The sequence below is a fragment of the Gobio gobio genome (genome assembly GCF_949357685.1).
Source record: "Gobio gobio genome assembly, chromosome: 5".
In the NCBI taxonomy this organism is placed as follows: Eukaryota; Metazoa; Chordata; class Actinopteri; order Cypriniformes; family Gobionidae; genus Gobio; species Gobio gobio.
This window is the reverse complement of record NC_137101.1, coordinates 19289978-19306087: the sequence shown is the minus strand read 5'-3', so window position 1 is coordinate 19306087 and position 16110 is coordinate 19289978. Positions and strand designations below refer to the sequence as shown.

The following is a 16110-nucleotide window of genomic DNA, read 5'->3' as shown; positions in this document are numbered from 1 at the left end:
TGAAAGAAGTGCTGAGAGAGGAGGGCTGGGGTCTAAATGCTACAGAGAAATTGTAGCCTACTTTCTGAAACGTTTATTAACTCTCCAAAAAGTTACTTGAGTGAAAAAAACTCTCTGCGTTCATTTGTATACCAAAGCATAAAGTTAAAAAGTAGAATAGGCCTAAATGCTTTAGAAATTGTCTGATGTTGTCAAGAGGATGGGTTTAAACAACTTGTTTAATATTCATATTAGTGTTATGACTCCTGACTATGTAAGGCTCTTGAAAATCAATATAATAGGCCTACAAATATCATACCCGACACAAATATCACACACTTCACAGATGATAGAAAAGCAGGCCTATTTGTAGCCTATATGTAGAAAGAAAGTGGGCTATATAGCCTAGATGATGACTAGTTTTAGGACATTCTACAACTTCTTTAAATTGAAAATCATTATCATTTAACTCATCAGTTCATGCAACGCAGTCTGGCATAATAATGATGATGTCAATAATAACAACAAAACAAAAACTGTCTAGTGATAATAGTGATAGCAGTCTCTCAGTCCATAGATTTGTTTTTGTAAGTTTTTGTAAGTTTGTGTTATTCAATTTAAATATATGTATTTGGCAGCAGATTTTATTCAAAGCGATTAGTTAAATAAAAAAAGAACACATAATCAGTTCAAGTGTCTTCTGGGAATGGGTCTAAACCATTATGTTATTGTTGCTAAAGAATGTTTTTTGCCATTGTTCCTCCTTATTTTAAAGTTTAGAGGCGTGCACTGATACAATGGCACACAGGTGGTTTTGGTGTATAAGCCTATGTTGTATTTTCTCAGCTGAACTAAGATGATATTTGCACACTTTTGTATGTGTTATTGAATGAAAAGTTATGAAATATAATGGCACTATTATGAAATATTACAATTATATTCACAGCAGCCACTGCATTCAATGTTTGGTAAAAATGTGACATAGTTGTATGCATTCTATGTTTGGTAAAAATGTGACATCTCCATAGTAAACAACATGGACATGTGATGATGACACATATCGAACAATTCAGATCTGTGTTTAGAAGAACTTTTAGTGTCCTTAAGATATTCAAGGTATATATATATATATATATATATATATGCTGGTGTCTTGCAGAACTAAATGCATGTTAGTGTGAGTTCATGTGTGCTTGTTCATTTAAATCAGACCAGACTCTTTTCAATGGGTTTTATATGCTTATTAATAAGTATGAGTTTTAGGGCAGTATACTGATAACATAAATCAGATTAATAACAAACATTTTGTGGGTGTTCGATGAAAAAGATAAAATGAAAGCATTCTCCTACAAAATAACTGAACTGTAGTACTAAATATGAGACCAGTCCTCTGCAGGAACTTTGAATTGGTTGCTTTGTGAATAATAAATGAGTATATAGCGCCACCTCCTGTTCAGTCTCAGGATTGCTCTCACAGAAGTTGTTGAATGCCAAAACATAATTTTATTATTAAAAGCTAAACAATTTAAAAGTTCATTTGAGAATTTCTTTTTCTGTGAGTGTTTTCTTTGCTCTTTCATACTTGGCCAGGCGTGTTTTGTGGCCTGAGGCAGAACAAATCCTTTGTATTTCCCATCTCGATAACATAATTCACAATCGTGATCTGAAATGAAAATGAAAGCAATGTCTTTTCATCTCATAAAGTTGAGTAAGATTTACATTAAACTTAACAGCATTCAGATTTACATAAAACTGTTTGCAGCAATTATCTAGTTAAATTATGAACTTCCACGTCTATAGATTTAGCAAAGAATTGAAAATATCAAGAACAGACGTACAGTTATTGAGTCCACTGCTGTGACGGCTCCTGATTCTCCTTTAATCTTACAGATAATAACATAGTAAATGCATTAAGTTCCGTCATCCTGGCATGTGTGGAAAGTGTTAAACCATGTGTGTTACAACTAACCCCCCGTAAGGTTGTGCCCCGCTCTCCACTAATATAGATAAGATTGTAATGTGATTAAATAATTCACAGTATGGACTGGACAGCTCTTGCAATAAGGATGATATATTATATATTTACTATGAATTTTCTGTAGATATAAATAGGTAACATTGCAATTATTTTAATGCAACTTTTTATTTGTACATTTCCTAAAGAGTGTCATTAAACTCATTTTATGATTTTTTTTGTCTGGCGATCCACAATTAATATAAAGATATTTTGGCTATAGTTTGAACGGGTTTCATTTCCCAATAATGTCTTAGTAAGACTATATTTAAATGCTTTTATTATCAACGCTCTGTAGTTTTTTATTAAAGGGGGCAAGACATATAATGCAATGCAATACAATTATGATCGAAATGATGTATGTATAATCAAACTATCGATCAGACGACAGTAGATTGTTTGCAAATGTTTTTTCAGCAAAGTTTTGATCATGTTGATCATTTAGAGGCCTTCGAAATTAGCATATCAAATATTATACAGTAGGCTTTATGGGCATAATAATATTAATCTATCACACTCAGGGTTGCCAAACCCCTGCTCTTATCCATACAATTAAACTCAACGCTTTCTACTGTTTGTTACTTAAGGCTAAAAATACCTTACCAGTGGAATGACACTGGTAAGGACTGGGATCAAGGATTCGACCAACGTGTGGATTAAGCAGTTGGTTCATTTGAATTCATTCAATTCAACCTGCCTCATACATTCGGTGCAATCTCCCAGCAGGTCCTGAACCAGATGGTGGCCAAGAAACACTTTTCTCTTCTCCACTGACTCCATCAAGGCGCAGAAGAGACTGGGGCATGGCTTATCTGAGAGGTTTATAGTGCAGGGCACGGCCACCAGGAAACCCCAGGACTTTAAGCTCTTTCTGGGCAATGAGAAGAACAAGCGGCAGCTCTGTCAGTTAATGCTCAAGGTCTGGGGGAGTAAGGAGGCAGCATCCAAGCTGGCAAAGTGTGAGACAGCTGCTCTTATTGTGGAGGGAACAGCTCATCAGCTAATGTTGTCAGATGGAGAAGTCAGTTGCTGAGACATACCTAGGAAACTTGGTCGTTAACTTTTAAATGCATCATTATGTAAACACAGGAGAAGGAGCAGAGGCTTTTCAGAGCAGGGGATTTGTAGAAATATGCGTGTTCAATAAATAATGAACATTATGTGAATAATAATAATATGTGAAATATGTTAACATATTATAACATAATTATAAAAATATGTTAACATATTTTTATTACACCCATAACAAAATTATGAACTAATTATAGCATCATATGACCCCTTTAAAAATGTCTTAAGCGAATGTTTTTGGCTGCCAGAAATGTTTTATTAATAAAGGATAGGTCTGACTCTATGCACTGTATTTTATTTTTGCATCCTCCTTTTTATTCTAAACTGTTTTAATGTATTCTATATCATTTTTATTCTCACCTTTTATTGTTATTTTTATTTATTTTAATTACTTCAATTCCTTCTATGTAAAGCACTTTGATTAGGCTAGCATTGTGTATGAAATGTGCTACATAAATAAACTTGCCATCTGTTAAACTCCAGTTCAAGGAAATTGAACCAGTTGTGACAATATAGAATATAGAGGTTTCACTAAAGCTCATCAAATCTCTCAATTTCATCTATGGCAATCATTTCTATTCTATTCTATTCTAAATATGAAGCTGTTTTACACCACAAGGGTGCAGCAGTAACCAAATGATTGCAGAACGTAGCAAAATTAATAATATTAAATAAAGTCTGCTGTCAATAAAATTAATTTAACAGAGAGTAGACTATACATACTTGTTCCTGTCTCGTATTTTGTGTAAGATCATGAAACGTGTTTAATCAGGAAATGGTATAACTTACAAAACACCTAAATGTCGAAATCAAGGCTGCAGATTTGTTGGTGTGTTGCGCGGAAGTCATCTGGCATCTTCAGAGCAGCTGCTTTCACTTCCATCCACTTCACCCGTTCACGCATCTGAGCGCAGTTGAGCGCTGTGGTAAAGTCTCTAAACTTAAACTGCTCGCTCAGATATGCAAGATGAGAGGATACTTACTTGGAATACTTGTAGGCCTACATTTGAAACATTGCATTTGTGGTGATGTGGTGAACTTTGATGGAGACATCAAGGACTTTGTAGTTGGTAAAAATAAGTTGTTCGTTCTTACTGACCATCGACTTCATCAGATGAGACTCGATCTTTATAAGGAGAAGAGGAAGGACATCACTAATGCCACTCATCAAAATACAGTCAAGATTCTGGTGCCTTTTGACGACAACGACACCCTGATAACCTGTGGGACCTTTAGAGATGGATACTGTGAAGTTCTTGACCTCAATGACATTACAAAGAGTATTTACTATGAAAGTGGTATATCGGTAGGACCGAGACAGAATAAGACATCTGTTGCGTTCATAACAGCTACGGGTACCAGTAGGTACATTTTGGTTGGGAAAAAGGACGATGATGGAAAAGCTCTGTATCCTGTTGTTTACTTGTGGAACACTTTACATTCTCAAGATGGTGGGATTTTCTCTAAAATAGGGGACGGGGCAGACGCCTTCATCCAGAGCACCGCTAGATATGTGGAGTTTGTTGACGGATTCCAGAGAGTTTCTCCCTCAGAGTTGTACTTATTTGTCAACGCATTTGCAAAGACTGACTCGGAGAGGAAAGTGCACGTCCTGTGGATGGACAGCTCTAAAAGAAAAAAGACAGACATCTTCAAATCCCTACAGGCTGCGACGATACAGTGCTGCAGTGATAAAGCTCGTCCAGTGCTCGTCGCCTCCACCGTTATTCCCTCAGTGAGCGCCGTTATTTGGGCAGGTGTGTTCAGTGCGGACCAGCAGGATCCAGACACCGCGCTGGCTCTGTACGACATCAGTACAGTTCAAGGCAAAGTGAAGGGTTTCTGCGCTTCTGGTGAAAAATGCGATTCTGAGGTTGGAAAATCAGCATTCATGTGCTCAATATAGCCTACATAACTTTAAATGTAATTTAATTTTTTTTTTTTTATTATTATTATTATTTTTTTTTTTACAAATGTTAAGTAGCTTACTTCTATTGATTTTAATATGATAATTGTAGTAGAATATATAGGCTAGCTAATAGGCTGCGTTGCATGACAAGACCTAATTTCATTATTCACTAAAGTCATAATTGTATTTTTGTGTTGCAGACTGGTAGTAACCTTCAGCCGCTCTCTGTGGTGTTCAAGTCCAGCTCAATGTCATCAGTGGCAGCAGTTAGAAGTGGATCCTGGATTGAGCTGTTCATAGGAACCAGTGATGGTCAACTGATAAAGGTCTCCTTCACCTCTCTATAAGTTTTCATTTCTAAATTCCTGGCCTCCATTTAATCTGTTGTTTGCATCTGCATTTGAAACAATCACAATTTATGATTTGTGTCTCTGTTTGTTTTTCTAGCTGGTTTTGGATGAGAAATTCACACCAGGCTGTCCAATAGTGCTGTACAGATCTGATGATGAACGAGCAGTGCTTCCCAGAATGCACTTTGATCCAGATTTCAAGCATATCTACATTGCTCTGGGGAAAGAGGTGAGGTTTAGAAATGTGCAAACCATTGGCAGTCAGATACTCTGTTTGTGTGTTACACTGAATCGTCATACTTGTCTCTTTCTGCTCATGTAGTTAAGAAGAGTTTCTGTGGTTCAGTGTGCAAAATACAGCTCTCTGAAAGACTGCAGAGCTGCTCTGGATCCTCTCTGCGGCTGGTGTGTGAATGCACAGAGGTCAGCTTGCCTTTATCACATGTGACTTTTCACACATCACAAATGATCTTGGATGCATCATCACATGCCTAATGGTTCATTGTAGAACAGTGTGTTAACTCCTTATCATGACATGATGATCAGTGCCAAACAGATCTGTAAGTCATATATAGGTTGATGGTGTTTTTTATCTAGATGTTCTACTCAAGATGAATGCTCAAATACCTCATGGGTGTCCATCCCAAAAGACTCTCTTCAGACGCAGCTGCTTTCTTTTCAGATGACAGAGAAATCTTCTAGGAAGGTAGACATATATAAATGTATTTGCTTATTATCGTTTAGAATTTATTTACAAGACTGCTTTTTACCAACCATTATCCTCTCCTCATAGATTACATTACATATTGCCTTGAATCTGGAGAGCACAGGCAATCCCGCCTTCTCATGTTCCTTCACCAAAGGAAGTATGAATCTGTGTGATGGGTCTGATCCGGCTGCAGTTTTCCCAAAATGTTCCTGTAGATTTCCCGATGAGCTATTGTCTACCAAAGGTTGGTTTTCTTTCAGTTAAGTTGTGTATGAGCGATTATTATAGTGATTTATGTTGTCAGAATATTATATTTTTTCTAATCATAAAATTTTTCAGGTTTAAAAGTCTCTGCTACAGTTACTGTTGAGGATCAGAAGATCACAGAGACGCTGACGCTGAGGAACTGCTCCAGTATCACAGATAATTCACCAAATGCTTCTTATACAAAGTGAGAAAATAAAATGCAGTGTGAAAAATGTCATAGTGCAGAAATGATAACAGATATTAACACATCATATACATGCATTTATTAAGGTGTGTGCAGTGTATCTCATCTGGGTGTCAGTGGTCCCGTTCCTCTCAGCGTTGTGATTGGACACATGGACCTGGGCAACAGTTACACATACAGGTGAGACATAATGAATTCAATCCAATGCTTCATTACTGTAAATGCGTATTGGGAAATAGTGTAACCTTTATGAAGATTCAAAATGACATCAATTCATTAATTAGTTCATTAATTCAAAGCTGAAATATCATTGCATTGTCCAAAGAAAACCCAGAAAGTAAATTCTCTCTCTTTCTCTTCTTTTTAGGATGAATGTAAAGATCTTTTCTCTGACATGGACTACAGAGTAAGTGTTACTGATTATGAACTCAACATCACAGAATGGGGATGTTGTTTTTTCAGTATGTTCCTATTTCAAATAAATATACATTAGAGTTAGAGGTTTTTGTTTTACTTTTTCTTAGGAACAATTTGCTTATAAACTTCTTTAAAGATGCAGTGTATTTATGAGGATCTATTGACAGAAATGCCCCTATGTGCTTCGAAAGGGAGGGGTGAGCAGTGGGTGATTGCAATTAACAAACACACCGTTAGATGACGCTAAAATTTACACACTGCACCTTTAAAAAACTTTTGTTTTCTTGTTCATCATATCAGCAGAAATCAATTAGTCACATATGCTGTTATTTATATTTACATGTATATTTTATTATATCTAATTATATCATTTATATTAGAAAATTACTTTTAACATTTGTTGTTTCATTAAAACTGATGTGGTCATATTGAGTGGAAATTGATTTTTTTCCTTTATGGCCTTTATGTGTAACCCTTTGTGTCCTGTAGGAGCCAGAGATTCTCTCTCTGGAGCCCAACAAAGTTTCTTTCCATGGCAAAAACAACATTTTACTAAGAGGAAGGAACCTGCTATCTGTCACTAAAATCCATATTCAAGGGGATCTGAACTGTATTCCTAAAGAGTGAGACTCTGTGTGCATGTGTTTAGTTGTATTTATGAATGTGTGTAGATTGAGATAAATGATACTGTATTTCTGTGCATGAATGTTTCCCTTCAGAGCTCCAGTGTTTGATCGTTCCAGTGACACTTTAAGGTTCCACATTCCTCCCAGTGGAACTAAAGGAACAGTGAAAGTGTGTGTTGTTACTTTTGACAACCGTTGTCATGGTGACAGCACCATCACTTACAGTTCCCAGCCCAGCTGTACAGGAATACATCCCACAGTCTCCTGGAGCAGGTTAGAGCAATTCAGACCACTGGCAGATCAGCTTCCCTATCACATCAGTGCCTTAAGATGAAAAAAAAAATAATGCTTATGGTAATCTAATGGCATTTTAATCATGAAATATTCAGGAATGATGTTTATGTGGAAAATGAAGGTTTGCAAAATAATAATCTGCTGAGATACTGTTAGAACAGATGAAAAAACACATATGTGCGATTGAAAGAAAATTAAATCAGAAGTGAGAGTCATTAAGTAATTTCCTGCATGTTTCATAACTATGCAGTTTACCAACTCACATGTGACCTTAGACTAGTCTTTTTAAGCTGTTTTATAAAGAGTAACCTGCTTGCTGACAGCATGGCCGTTCTTAATATTTTGTATTAATGGCTGAAATGCTTAATATCTCTATAGTAAATATTTGAATTTATATTTTAATATTTCTTCATTCAGTGGCGGAAGGAAGATTCATGTTCAGGGGAGCAAAATGGAAACTGTGGAATCAGTTATTTTCTGTCCCTCTAATGAAGAGCTTCAAACACAATACAACAGAAGCTCAAGGGTAAGATGTGTTTTTATTATTCCTGCAGTAACACACAGCACTTTATCTGATCAGCACTTTATCAGAGCTCAGTGAGTCAGATTCACACATGTAGTGCATGAGGTCTTATATATATATATATATATATATATATATATATATATATATATATATATATATATATATATATATATATATATATATATATATATATATATATACTATATATCTTAAGTAAGTTTTGCAGCCACTTAATGTAAAAGAAAATGTGATTCATCAGACCAGGCCACCTTCTTACATTGCTCTGTGGTCCAGTTCTGATGCTCACGTGCCCACTGTTGGCGCTTTCGGCTGTGGACAGGGGTCAGCATGGGCACCCTGACTGGTCTGTGGCTATACAGCCCAATAAGCAACAAACTGCGATGCACTGTGTATTCGAACACCTTTCTATCAGAACCAGCATTAACTTCTTAAGCAATTTGAGCTACAGTAGCTCGTCTGTGTGAATGGACCACATGGGTCAGCCTTCACTCCCGACGTGCATCAATGAGCCTTGGCCACCCATGATCCTATTGCCGGTTCACCACTGTTCCTTCCTTAGACCACTTTTAATAGATACTGACCACTGCAGACCCCACAAGAGCTGCAGTTTTGGAGATGCTCTGACCCAGTCGTCTAGCCATCACAATTTGGCCCTTGTCAAACTCGCTCAAATCCTTATGCTTGGTAACTTTTTCTGCTTCTAACACATCAACTTTAAGGACAAAATTTTCACTTGCAGCCTAATATATCCCACCCACTAACAGGTGATGAATAGATAATCAGTGTTATTCACTTCACCTGTCATGTCAGTGGTCATAATGTTATGCCTGATCAGCATAACAAGTATATATATATATATATATATATATATATATATATATATATATATATATATATATATATATATATATATATATATATATATATATATATATATATATATATATATATATATATATATATATATATATATATACATATATCGGAGCTTCACATGTCACGTGTATTAGAGTGATATCTTCATTGTCTCTCTTTTCTCAGGACATGTGGTTTCACTCCCCCCGTTATGATGGCAGTGGTCTGTTCAACTTGTCATTGAAAGTTGGGAACTCCACTCTGGACTGTGTGGATTATTTCTCCTACAAACCTGATCCAGAATTCACTGTTTTCACTACCTTACAGATGGCCAATGATCTACTGGTGAACATTATGGTGAGTTTAGTATTACAGTGAGTTCAAGATCAATGTACAGTCTGCATGTTTTGGAATGCATGCCTATTTTTACCAGGTTTCTTAAAACCTCTCGGAAAATATTATTATTTTGAGCAGTCATTGTTTTTGCGCATCAGCATGTGAATTTCACAACCTCCACACAATCCTACACTCTATGTTTCTCAGAAAAAGGCAGATGAATTGAATTTGAGTATGAGTGAGGTGAACGTGACGGGTCAACAGGGAGATCGGCAGTATCAGTGTGTTTTGGAGAAGATTGAGTCCAATGCCATCATCTGTAAGATTAAAGGAGAATCAGGAGCCGTCACAGCAGTGGACTCACTTGATGTGAGTTTAAATATTACATTTTAAATAAATATGTATTTATGTGAAATTTCTTGGTATTAATTATTGACCCTTGCATATATATATTTTTTCTTTTACTATAATTTTCAGATAAAAGTTGGGAATTTTATTAAAAACCTTGAGACTCAAAGTAGTATATGGTACTTATACGTCCTTGTCGCATTGATTCTGCTCGTAATTCTAGGTGCTGTTGGTAAGTGATTTCAGATTTACGTCACATATTTTAACAGTAATCCTGCGGGGATTAAAAATGTGGTTTTGCTCATCTGTCTAGTTGGAACCATTGTTCACCGTAAGAGCCAGAGACTAATGAATGAGAGAATGAACAACCAACTGGAAATGCTGGAAAGCAACATCAGAAGGGATATACGACAAGGTTGGTCATTTTTGGAATGCTGGTCTTTGTTGTTAGATGTTTGCAAAGGCAAGTGTCACTGTTACTATTGCTCATACGAAATCCAAAATACAGTATTAAACTTTGGTACATAACTCGTCCTGCACCTTTGTGCTACGGAAACATGATATGAATTAGATAAAACATAAAACATTTGCGAATAAATCACGTGTTCAAGAGAACAAAATAGCATAGCAACACCTTGGCAAACAAGTGGCACATTTTCAGGCAAACACCAATTATACCGTATGTTTTGCTGAAAACATAAAATGTTAAACCTTTCAATGCTCATATTGTTGTCATGTTACTTCTTATTTGATGTCTAGTTATATGGGATTACATTATGCATTTATGTTTGTTTTTGACAGGCTTTGTTGACTTGCAAACAGAAAAATCCGACTTGATTGACAATGTTGGGGCAATACCTTTCCTGGATTACAAGCACTTTGCCTCAAAAATCTTCTTTCCTGAGGTTTAGGAGCTTTATCATTTTTTATTCATATTTGGGCATACCTTTATTGATTTACCATATGTGCTTGCTTGTTTGTATATTATATATTTTCTTATTTTTCTAGGCTGGTCCTCTGGCAGGGGTCATGATTAAAGACATTGGGCAGGTAAGATACTGCTGTATCTTTAGCAGTATACTTTATAAAGTATAAACATATCACACTGTAAAAATAGATTTTTTAACTATTACTCTGTCATTTTTTTGTGGTCAGGACTCTGAGCCGACAACTGTTGATGAAAAATGTCAGGCTTTTGCTGCGCTGATCAGAGATAAGCAGTTTCTCAGTTGTTTTGTGCATACATTAGAGGAACAGAAAAACTTCAACATAAAAGACAAGTGAGTTGAAGATGCTTTGACTCTTTGAACACATCTCGCCTCTGTTTAAATATGACTTGTCTTTATGGCTATTTTGAGGCTCTGATTTGGTTTCCGTTGCTTAGCATTGTAAACAGAGATAATGTTTTCTGGCATTATAAGAATAGCACTTCTGTCTCTGTGAGGGAACTCAGAAGTTTCCAAGTGTCTACTCGGTTTGTATAAATATTGCCAAAGCATAAAGATTAAAAACAATTACAACAAAAACATATTAATACAAATAATTTCAATATACACCGGCAAGACTTTTATTGCTGAACATATTGCACTTAAATGAAAAATAAATCATTAAAAATCAATCAATCAATTATTTAATGTTCTCAATCTTTTTAGTTTCAGTTTCATAGTATTTTTTTTATTGATCTGATGGTGTTAGATTGAACCATGGCAGGAAGTTTGGATCCATCCTCTTATCCAGATCCTGTCAGAATATATCTGTTTTATCCAAAAACTGTCAGCAGAGTTTCGTCTCATATCTAAAACCATTAACACTGTATTTTGGCGGCTACTCAAACTAGAATTACCTAAAAATCTTCTCTCAGCCTCAGAGGTTGACAGAGGAAGCCAGGCAAAAGCAGGAAGCAGGAGATGAAGTTATGATGATAAAAAAAAAATTAAGAGGGGTTTATTGAATAATCTTAGTTGCATATTTCCAATGCATAGACTTTGTTGGACCAGCACAAATCCACCAAGTGTTATATCAAATAGCTTCACAACAACATCTCATACAACCTTGAAATGGAGACATTACATCTTATCTCTTATTCGTGAGGACAAATATTACATAAAAACCCACAATCATAAGATTAAACAACAATGGCAAGAGTGAGGAAAATCATAAGTAATATAAAATATAAAAAAACAATGACATAAATGATCAAATGATGCATGATATAAAAAACAAAAATGATAATTAAACAAAATGAAGAAGATAAAACACAACACAAATGTATGGTTGCTCTCTTGAAACACACAGGTTGCTACCGAAACCTTAAATTGGATCCTAAGATTATTATACTATCGAGATCAGAGCCGGGGTTGCTTTTTAATTATAAAAGTATGTGTGACAGATGTCTGACCTTTTAGCTACTCGTCTTTTTCTGTTCTTTACACCTTGTGTTTTTGTTCCTCTCTTTATATCTCTCTTTCTGTTCCTCTATCTCTCTCTCAGATGTACTGTGGCATCTCTGTTGACTCTGGCTCTCCATGGAGACCTGCTTTATCTCACAGAGATAATGGAGGACCTTCTGCAGAGTCTGATGGACCAGTCCAGTAATGCAAATCCAAAACTTCTCCTGCGCCGCACAGAGTCCATAGTGGAGAAGCTTCTTACCAACTGGATGTCCATCTGTCTGTACGGCTTTCTCAGGGTCTGTCCATACATCCAGTTTATCTGGGATTTATAAAGCGCATATTCTCTTACACTACTCATGTTTACTCGCATGTTTATGCACAAAATGTGTGTGTTTCCTTCATAGGAATCAGTAGGACAGTCTCTCTTCCTGTTGGTGTCAGCTCTGACTCAGCAGATCTCTAAAGGGCCGGTGGATTCAGTGACGGAGAAAGCTCTGTACACCCTTAGCGAGGACTGGCTTCTCTGCCAAGCACAGGACTTTGAGGCCCTGGTCAGTATTTTCTTCTTTTACTGTATTTTTATCCAAATGAGGAACTGTTTGCAAAATTAAACAGTTATAGAAAGTACTAACTTCAAAAATATTTTAGACGTCAATAGCCACAAAGACGTTTTAGTAGTTCCCCCTTTTAATTAATTTAAAAAGAAGCACCACATATTTCCTTTCCCAAATTATATATTATATACACTATCGTTCAAAAGTTTTGGGTTGATACATTTTTTAAAAGTTTTAAAGTCTCTTAATTTCAGATATTTCGTCAATCAGGTTTCTTGCTAGCTGTGTACATTTTAAACCTCTCAAGTTTGCTCATCATTTCTGCTTTTTTTTTGTTACCGCCACCAAGACATCCTGTAAATTCCTGTAACTTCTCTTCGTTGCTCAACATTTCTTGCTCAAGTGCTTTGGGCATAATTTTCCGACTGTTGTGTTGCTTTCCTACATGCATACTTCTTACACTTTGTATTAATTGTTTATTGCAGGCCATAGAGATTTTTATTACAGCATTCATTTGGTTCCTGACATTTTCTGTTCCTGATTCTTTCGTGACCTGTGCTTTTCATAATGACTGGGGTTGGATGGTTGTTGTCTAGCTGCTCATAGACATTTGAATAAGCAAGAAATGAGGAAAGATTTATTACAGTGTGCGGACAGAATCATGTGACCAAAAATCACCTGCAGCCTTTCATGGTTACCATTGTGCTTCTGCATTTTGCCTTCTGCAAAGGATATCAGATTTGCACAAGCCTTCCTCTCACAAAACTGGACTGTACCTGTATTGCCAAGCAAGTAACTGGCATTCATCCAAAGGTACATATGTCAGAAGATGATCCAACTCATAGTTTGAAATTGTATTCTGCCACTTTATTACAGTGGAAATTACAGTGAAAAAAAAGAGGAAGTCTTTAAAGAAGAAGTCATCATAGCCGGGAATCTTATGCAACAGTGCATTTTTCAACAGGTCCTAAAAAGGATTTCTTTTTGGTTGATACAGCTTTTTTTTTTTTACTTTAAACTGACTTTATATATATATAAAAAAAAAAAAAAAAAAAAAAAAAATATATATATATATATATATATATATATATATATATATATATATATATATATATATATATATATATATATATATATATATATATATATATATATATAAATACACTCACCTAAAGGATTATTAGGAACACCTGTTCAATTTCTCATTAATGCAATTATCTTATCAACCAATCACATGGCAGTTGCTTCAATGCATTCAGGGGTGTGCTCCTGGTCAAGACAATCTCCTGAACTCCAAACTGAATGTCAGAATGGGAAAGAAAGGTGATTTAAGCAATTTTGAGCGTGGCATGGTTGCTGGTGCCAGACGTGCCGGTCTGAGTATTTCACAATCTGCTCAGTTACTGGGATTTTCACGCACAACCTTTTCTAGGGTTTACAAAGAATGGTGTGAAAAGGGAAAAACATCCAGTATGCGGCAGTCCTGTGGGCGAAAATGCCTTGTTGATGCTAGAGGTCAGAGGAGAATGGGCCGACTGATTCAAGCTGATAGAAGAGCAACTTTGACTGAAATAACCACTCGTTACAACCGAGGTATGCAGCAAAGCATTTGTGAAGCCACAACACGCACAACCTTGAGGCGAGTGGGCTACAACAGCAGAAGACCCCACCGGGTACCACTCATCTCCACTACAAATAGGAAAAAGAGGCTACAATTTGCACAAGCTCACCAAAATTAGACAGTTGAAGACTGGAAAAATGTTGCCTGGTCTGATGAGTCTCGATTTCTGTTGAGACATTCAGATGGTAGAGTCAGAATTTGGCGTAAACAGAATGAGAACATGGATCCATCATGCCTTGTTACCACTGTGCAGGCTGGTGGTGGTGGTGTAATGGTGTGGGGGATGTTTTCTTGGCACACTTTAGGCCCCTTAGTGCCAATTGGGCATTGTTTAAATGCCAGGGCCTACCTGAGCATTGTTTCTGACCATGTCCATCCCTTTATGACCACCATGTTCCCATCCTCTGATGGCTACTTCCAGCAGGATAATGCACCATGTCACAAAGCTCGAATCATCTCAAATTGGTTTCTTGAGCATGACAATGAGGTCACTGTATTAAAATGGCCCCCACAGTCACCAGATCTCAACCCAATAGAGCATCTTTGGGATGTGGTGGAATGGGAGCTTCGTGCCTTGGATGTGCATCCCACAAAGTCTTTAAATTGTTTATACATTAATTTGGAGAGTAACTGAAGTTATTACAATATCAAAATATTAAAAACTTAAAATATTAAAAACTTGCGATTAATCACGATTAATTACAGAAAAAAAATGCGATGAATTAGTAAAAAAAAAAGTTAATCGATGCCCAGCACAAATATATATATAGTAACACTTTACAATACGGTTCATAAGTTAACATTAGTTAACTAATACTGAACAGAGGGGTTGTTCATGGTTATTTTATACTAATGTTAGCTAATACAACCTTATTGTAAAGTGTTACCATATATATATATATATATATATATATATATATATATATGGCTGATTGCCTGTTTCCTGTGCTGGTTTGTTTCCATAGTCATTGATGAAGCAATGCAAGTGTTTCTTAACATTAACAATATCTGTTATACTCTGCATGTAAATAAGCCCTCAGTTCATTCTGTTCTTTGTTCCGTGTCGTCAATGTTTGTGCTTAGCAGTTGTTACGCTAATTCTCCTGTGTGTTCTCTTTGATTATTCATTTTGACTACTCCTTCGTTGTGCGCTTCCTTGATACAACCACACGTGTGATATTAATAATATACATTCATTCTTGCTTTAAAATATTGTGAAAAAATAAGGGAACATATATGGTTTGTCCTCTAAATTGTTTCATTCTCTATTCATTATCATTAAAAGAAGAACTGTTAAGATATTCATGTGCACATTTATAATGGGTAGTTCTTTAGCAGTTAAATCGTTTTGTTCATGTTTTCTCCCCCTGTAGAAGCTGAAGGTGGTGTTTGCTGTGGGGACTGGAGGAGAAGTCAGTGAACCCTTAGAGGTCAACGCACTGTCCTGTGACACAGTACAGCAGGTCAAGGAGAAAATTTTACAGACCTTCCAGCGCAAGTTTGGTTTCCCCTACACACAGCAGTTCAGGGATATAGAAATCGGTTAGTAGGCTCCCTGTTTATTACTAGCCTATTTCAGTGTTGATTATCATAATATTTCATGAACTTTCTTAGGTTTAAAGCTGATGGGGCCTAT

The 16110-nt window shown here is 36.2% G+C and overlaps 1 protein-coding gene across 1 annotated transcript in view; it reads left to right on the top strand.

The window, feature by feature from the left end:
* The first annotated feature begins 3955 nt into the window (after positions 1–3955).
* plxnc1 (plexin C1) overlaps positions 3956–16110 on the top strand; it is a 32061-nt gene continuing 19906 nt past the window's right edge. Inside the window, exons 1-22 of the mRNA XM_079817841.1 lie at positions 3956–4937; positions 5174–5299; positions 5421–5552; positions 5646–5746; positions 5921–6029; positions 6117–6276; positions 6372–6483; positions 6570–6663; positions 6851–6889; positions 7390–7523; positions 7620–7799; positions 8238–8346; positions 9409–9579; positions 9766–9927; positions 10036–10138; positions 10220–10321; positions 10708–10811; positions 10915–10956; positions 11062–11186; positions 12397–12595; positions 12704–12850; positions 15848–16016. Coding sequence (XP_079673967.1) covers positions 4032–4937; positions 5174–5299; positions 5421–5552; positions 5646–5746; positions 5921–6029; positions 6117–6276; positions 6372–6483; positions 6570–6663; positions 6851–6889; positions 7390–7523; positions 7620–7799; positions 8238–8346; positions 9409–9579; positions 9766–9927; positions 10036–10138; positions 10220–10321; positions 10708–10811; positions 10915–10956; positions 11062–11186; positions 12397–12595; positions 12704–12850; positions 15848–16016 — 3526 coding nt within the window. The 5' untranslated portion in view covers positions 3956–4031. The remainder of the gene's footprint in view (positions 4938–5173; positions 5300–5420; positions 5553–5645; positions 5747–5920; positions 6030–6116; positions 6277–6371; positions 6484–6569; positions 6664–6850; positions 6890–7389; positions 7524–7619; positions 7800–8237; positions 8347–9408; positions 9580–9765; positions 9928–10035; positions 10139–10219; positions 10322–10707; positions 10812–10914; positions 10957–11061; positions 11187–12396; positions 12596–12703; positions 12851–15847; positions 16017–16110) is intronic.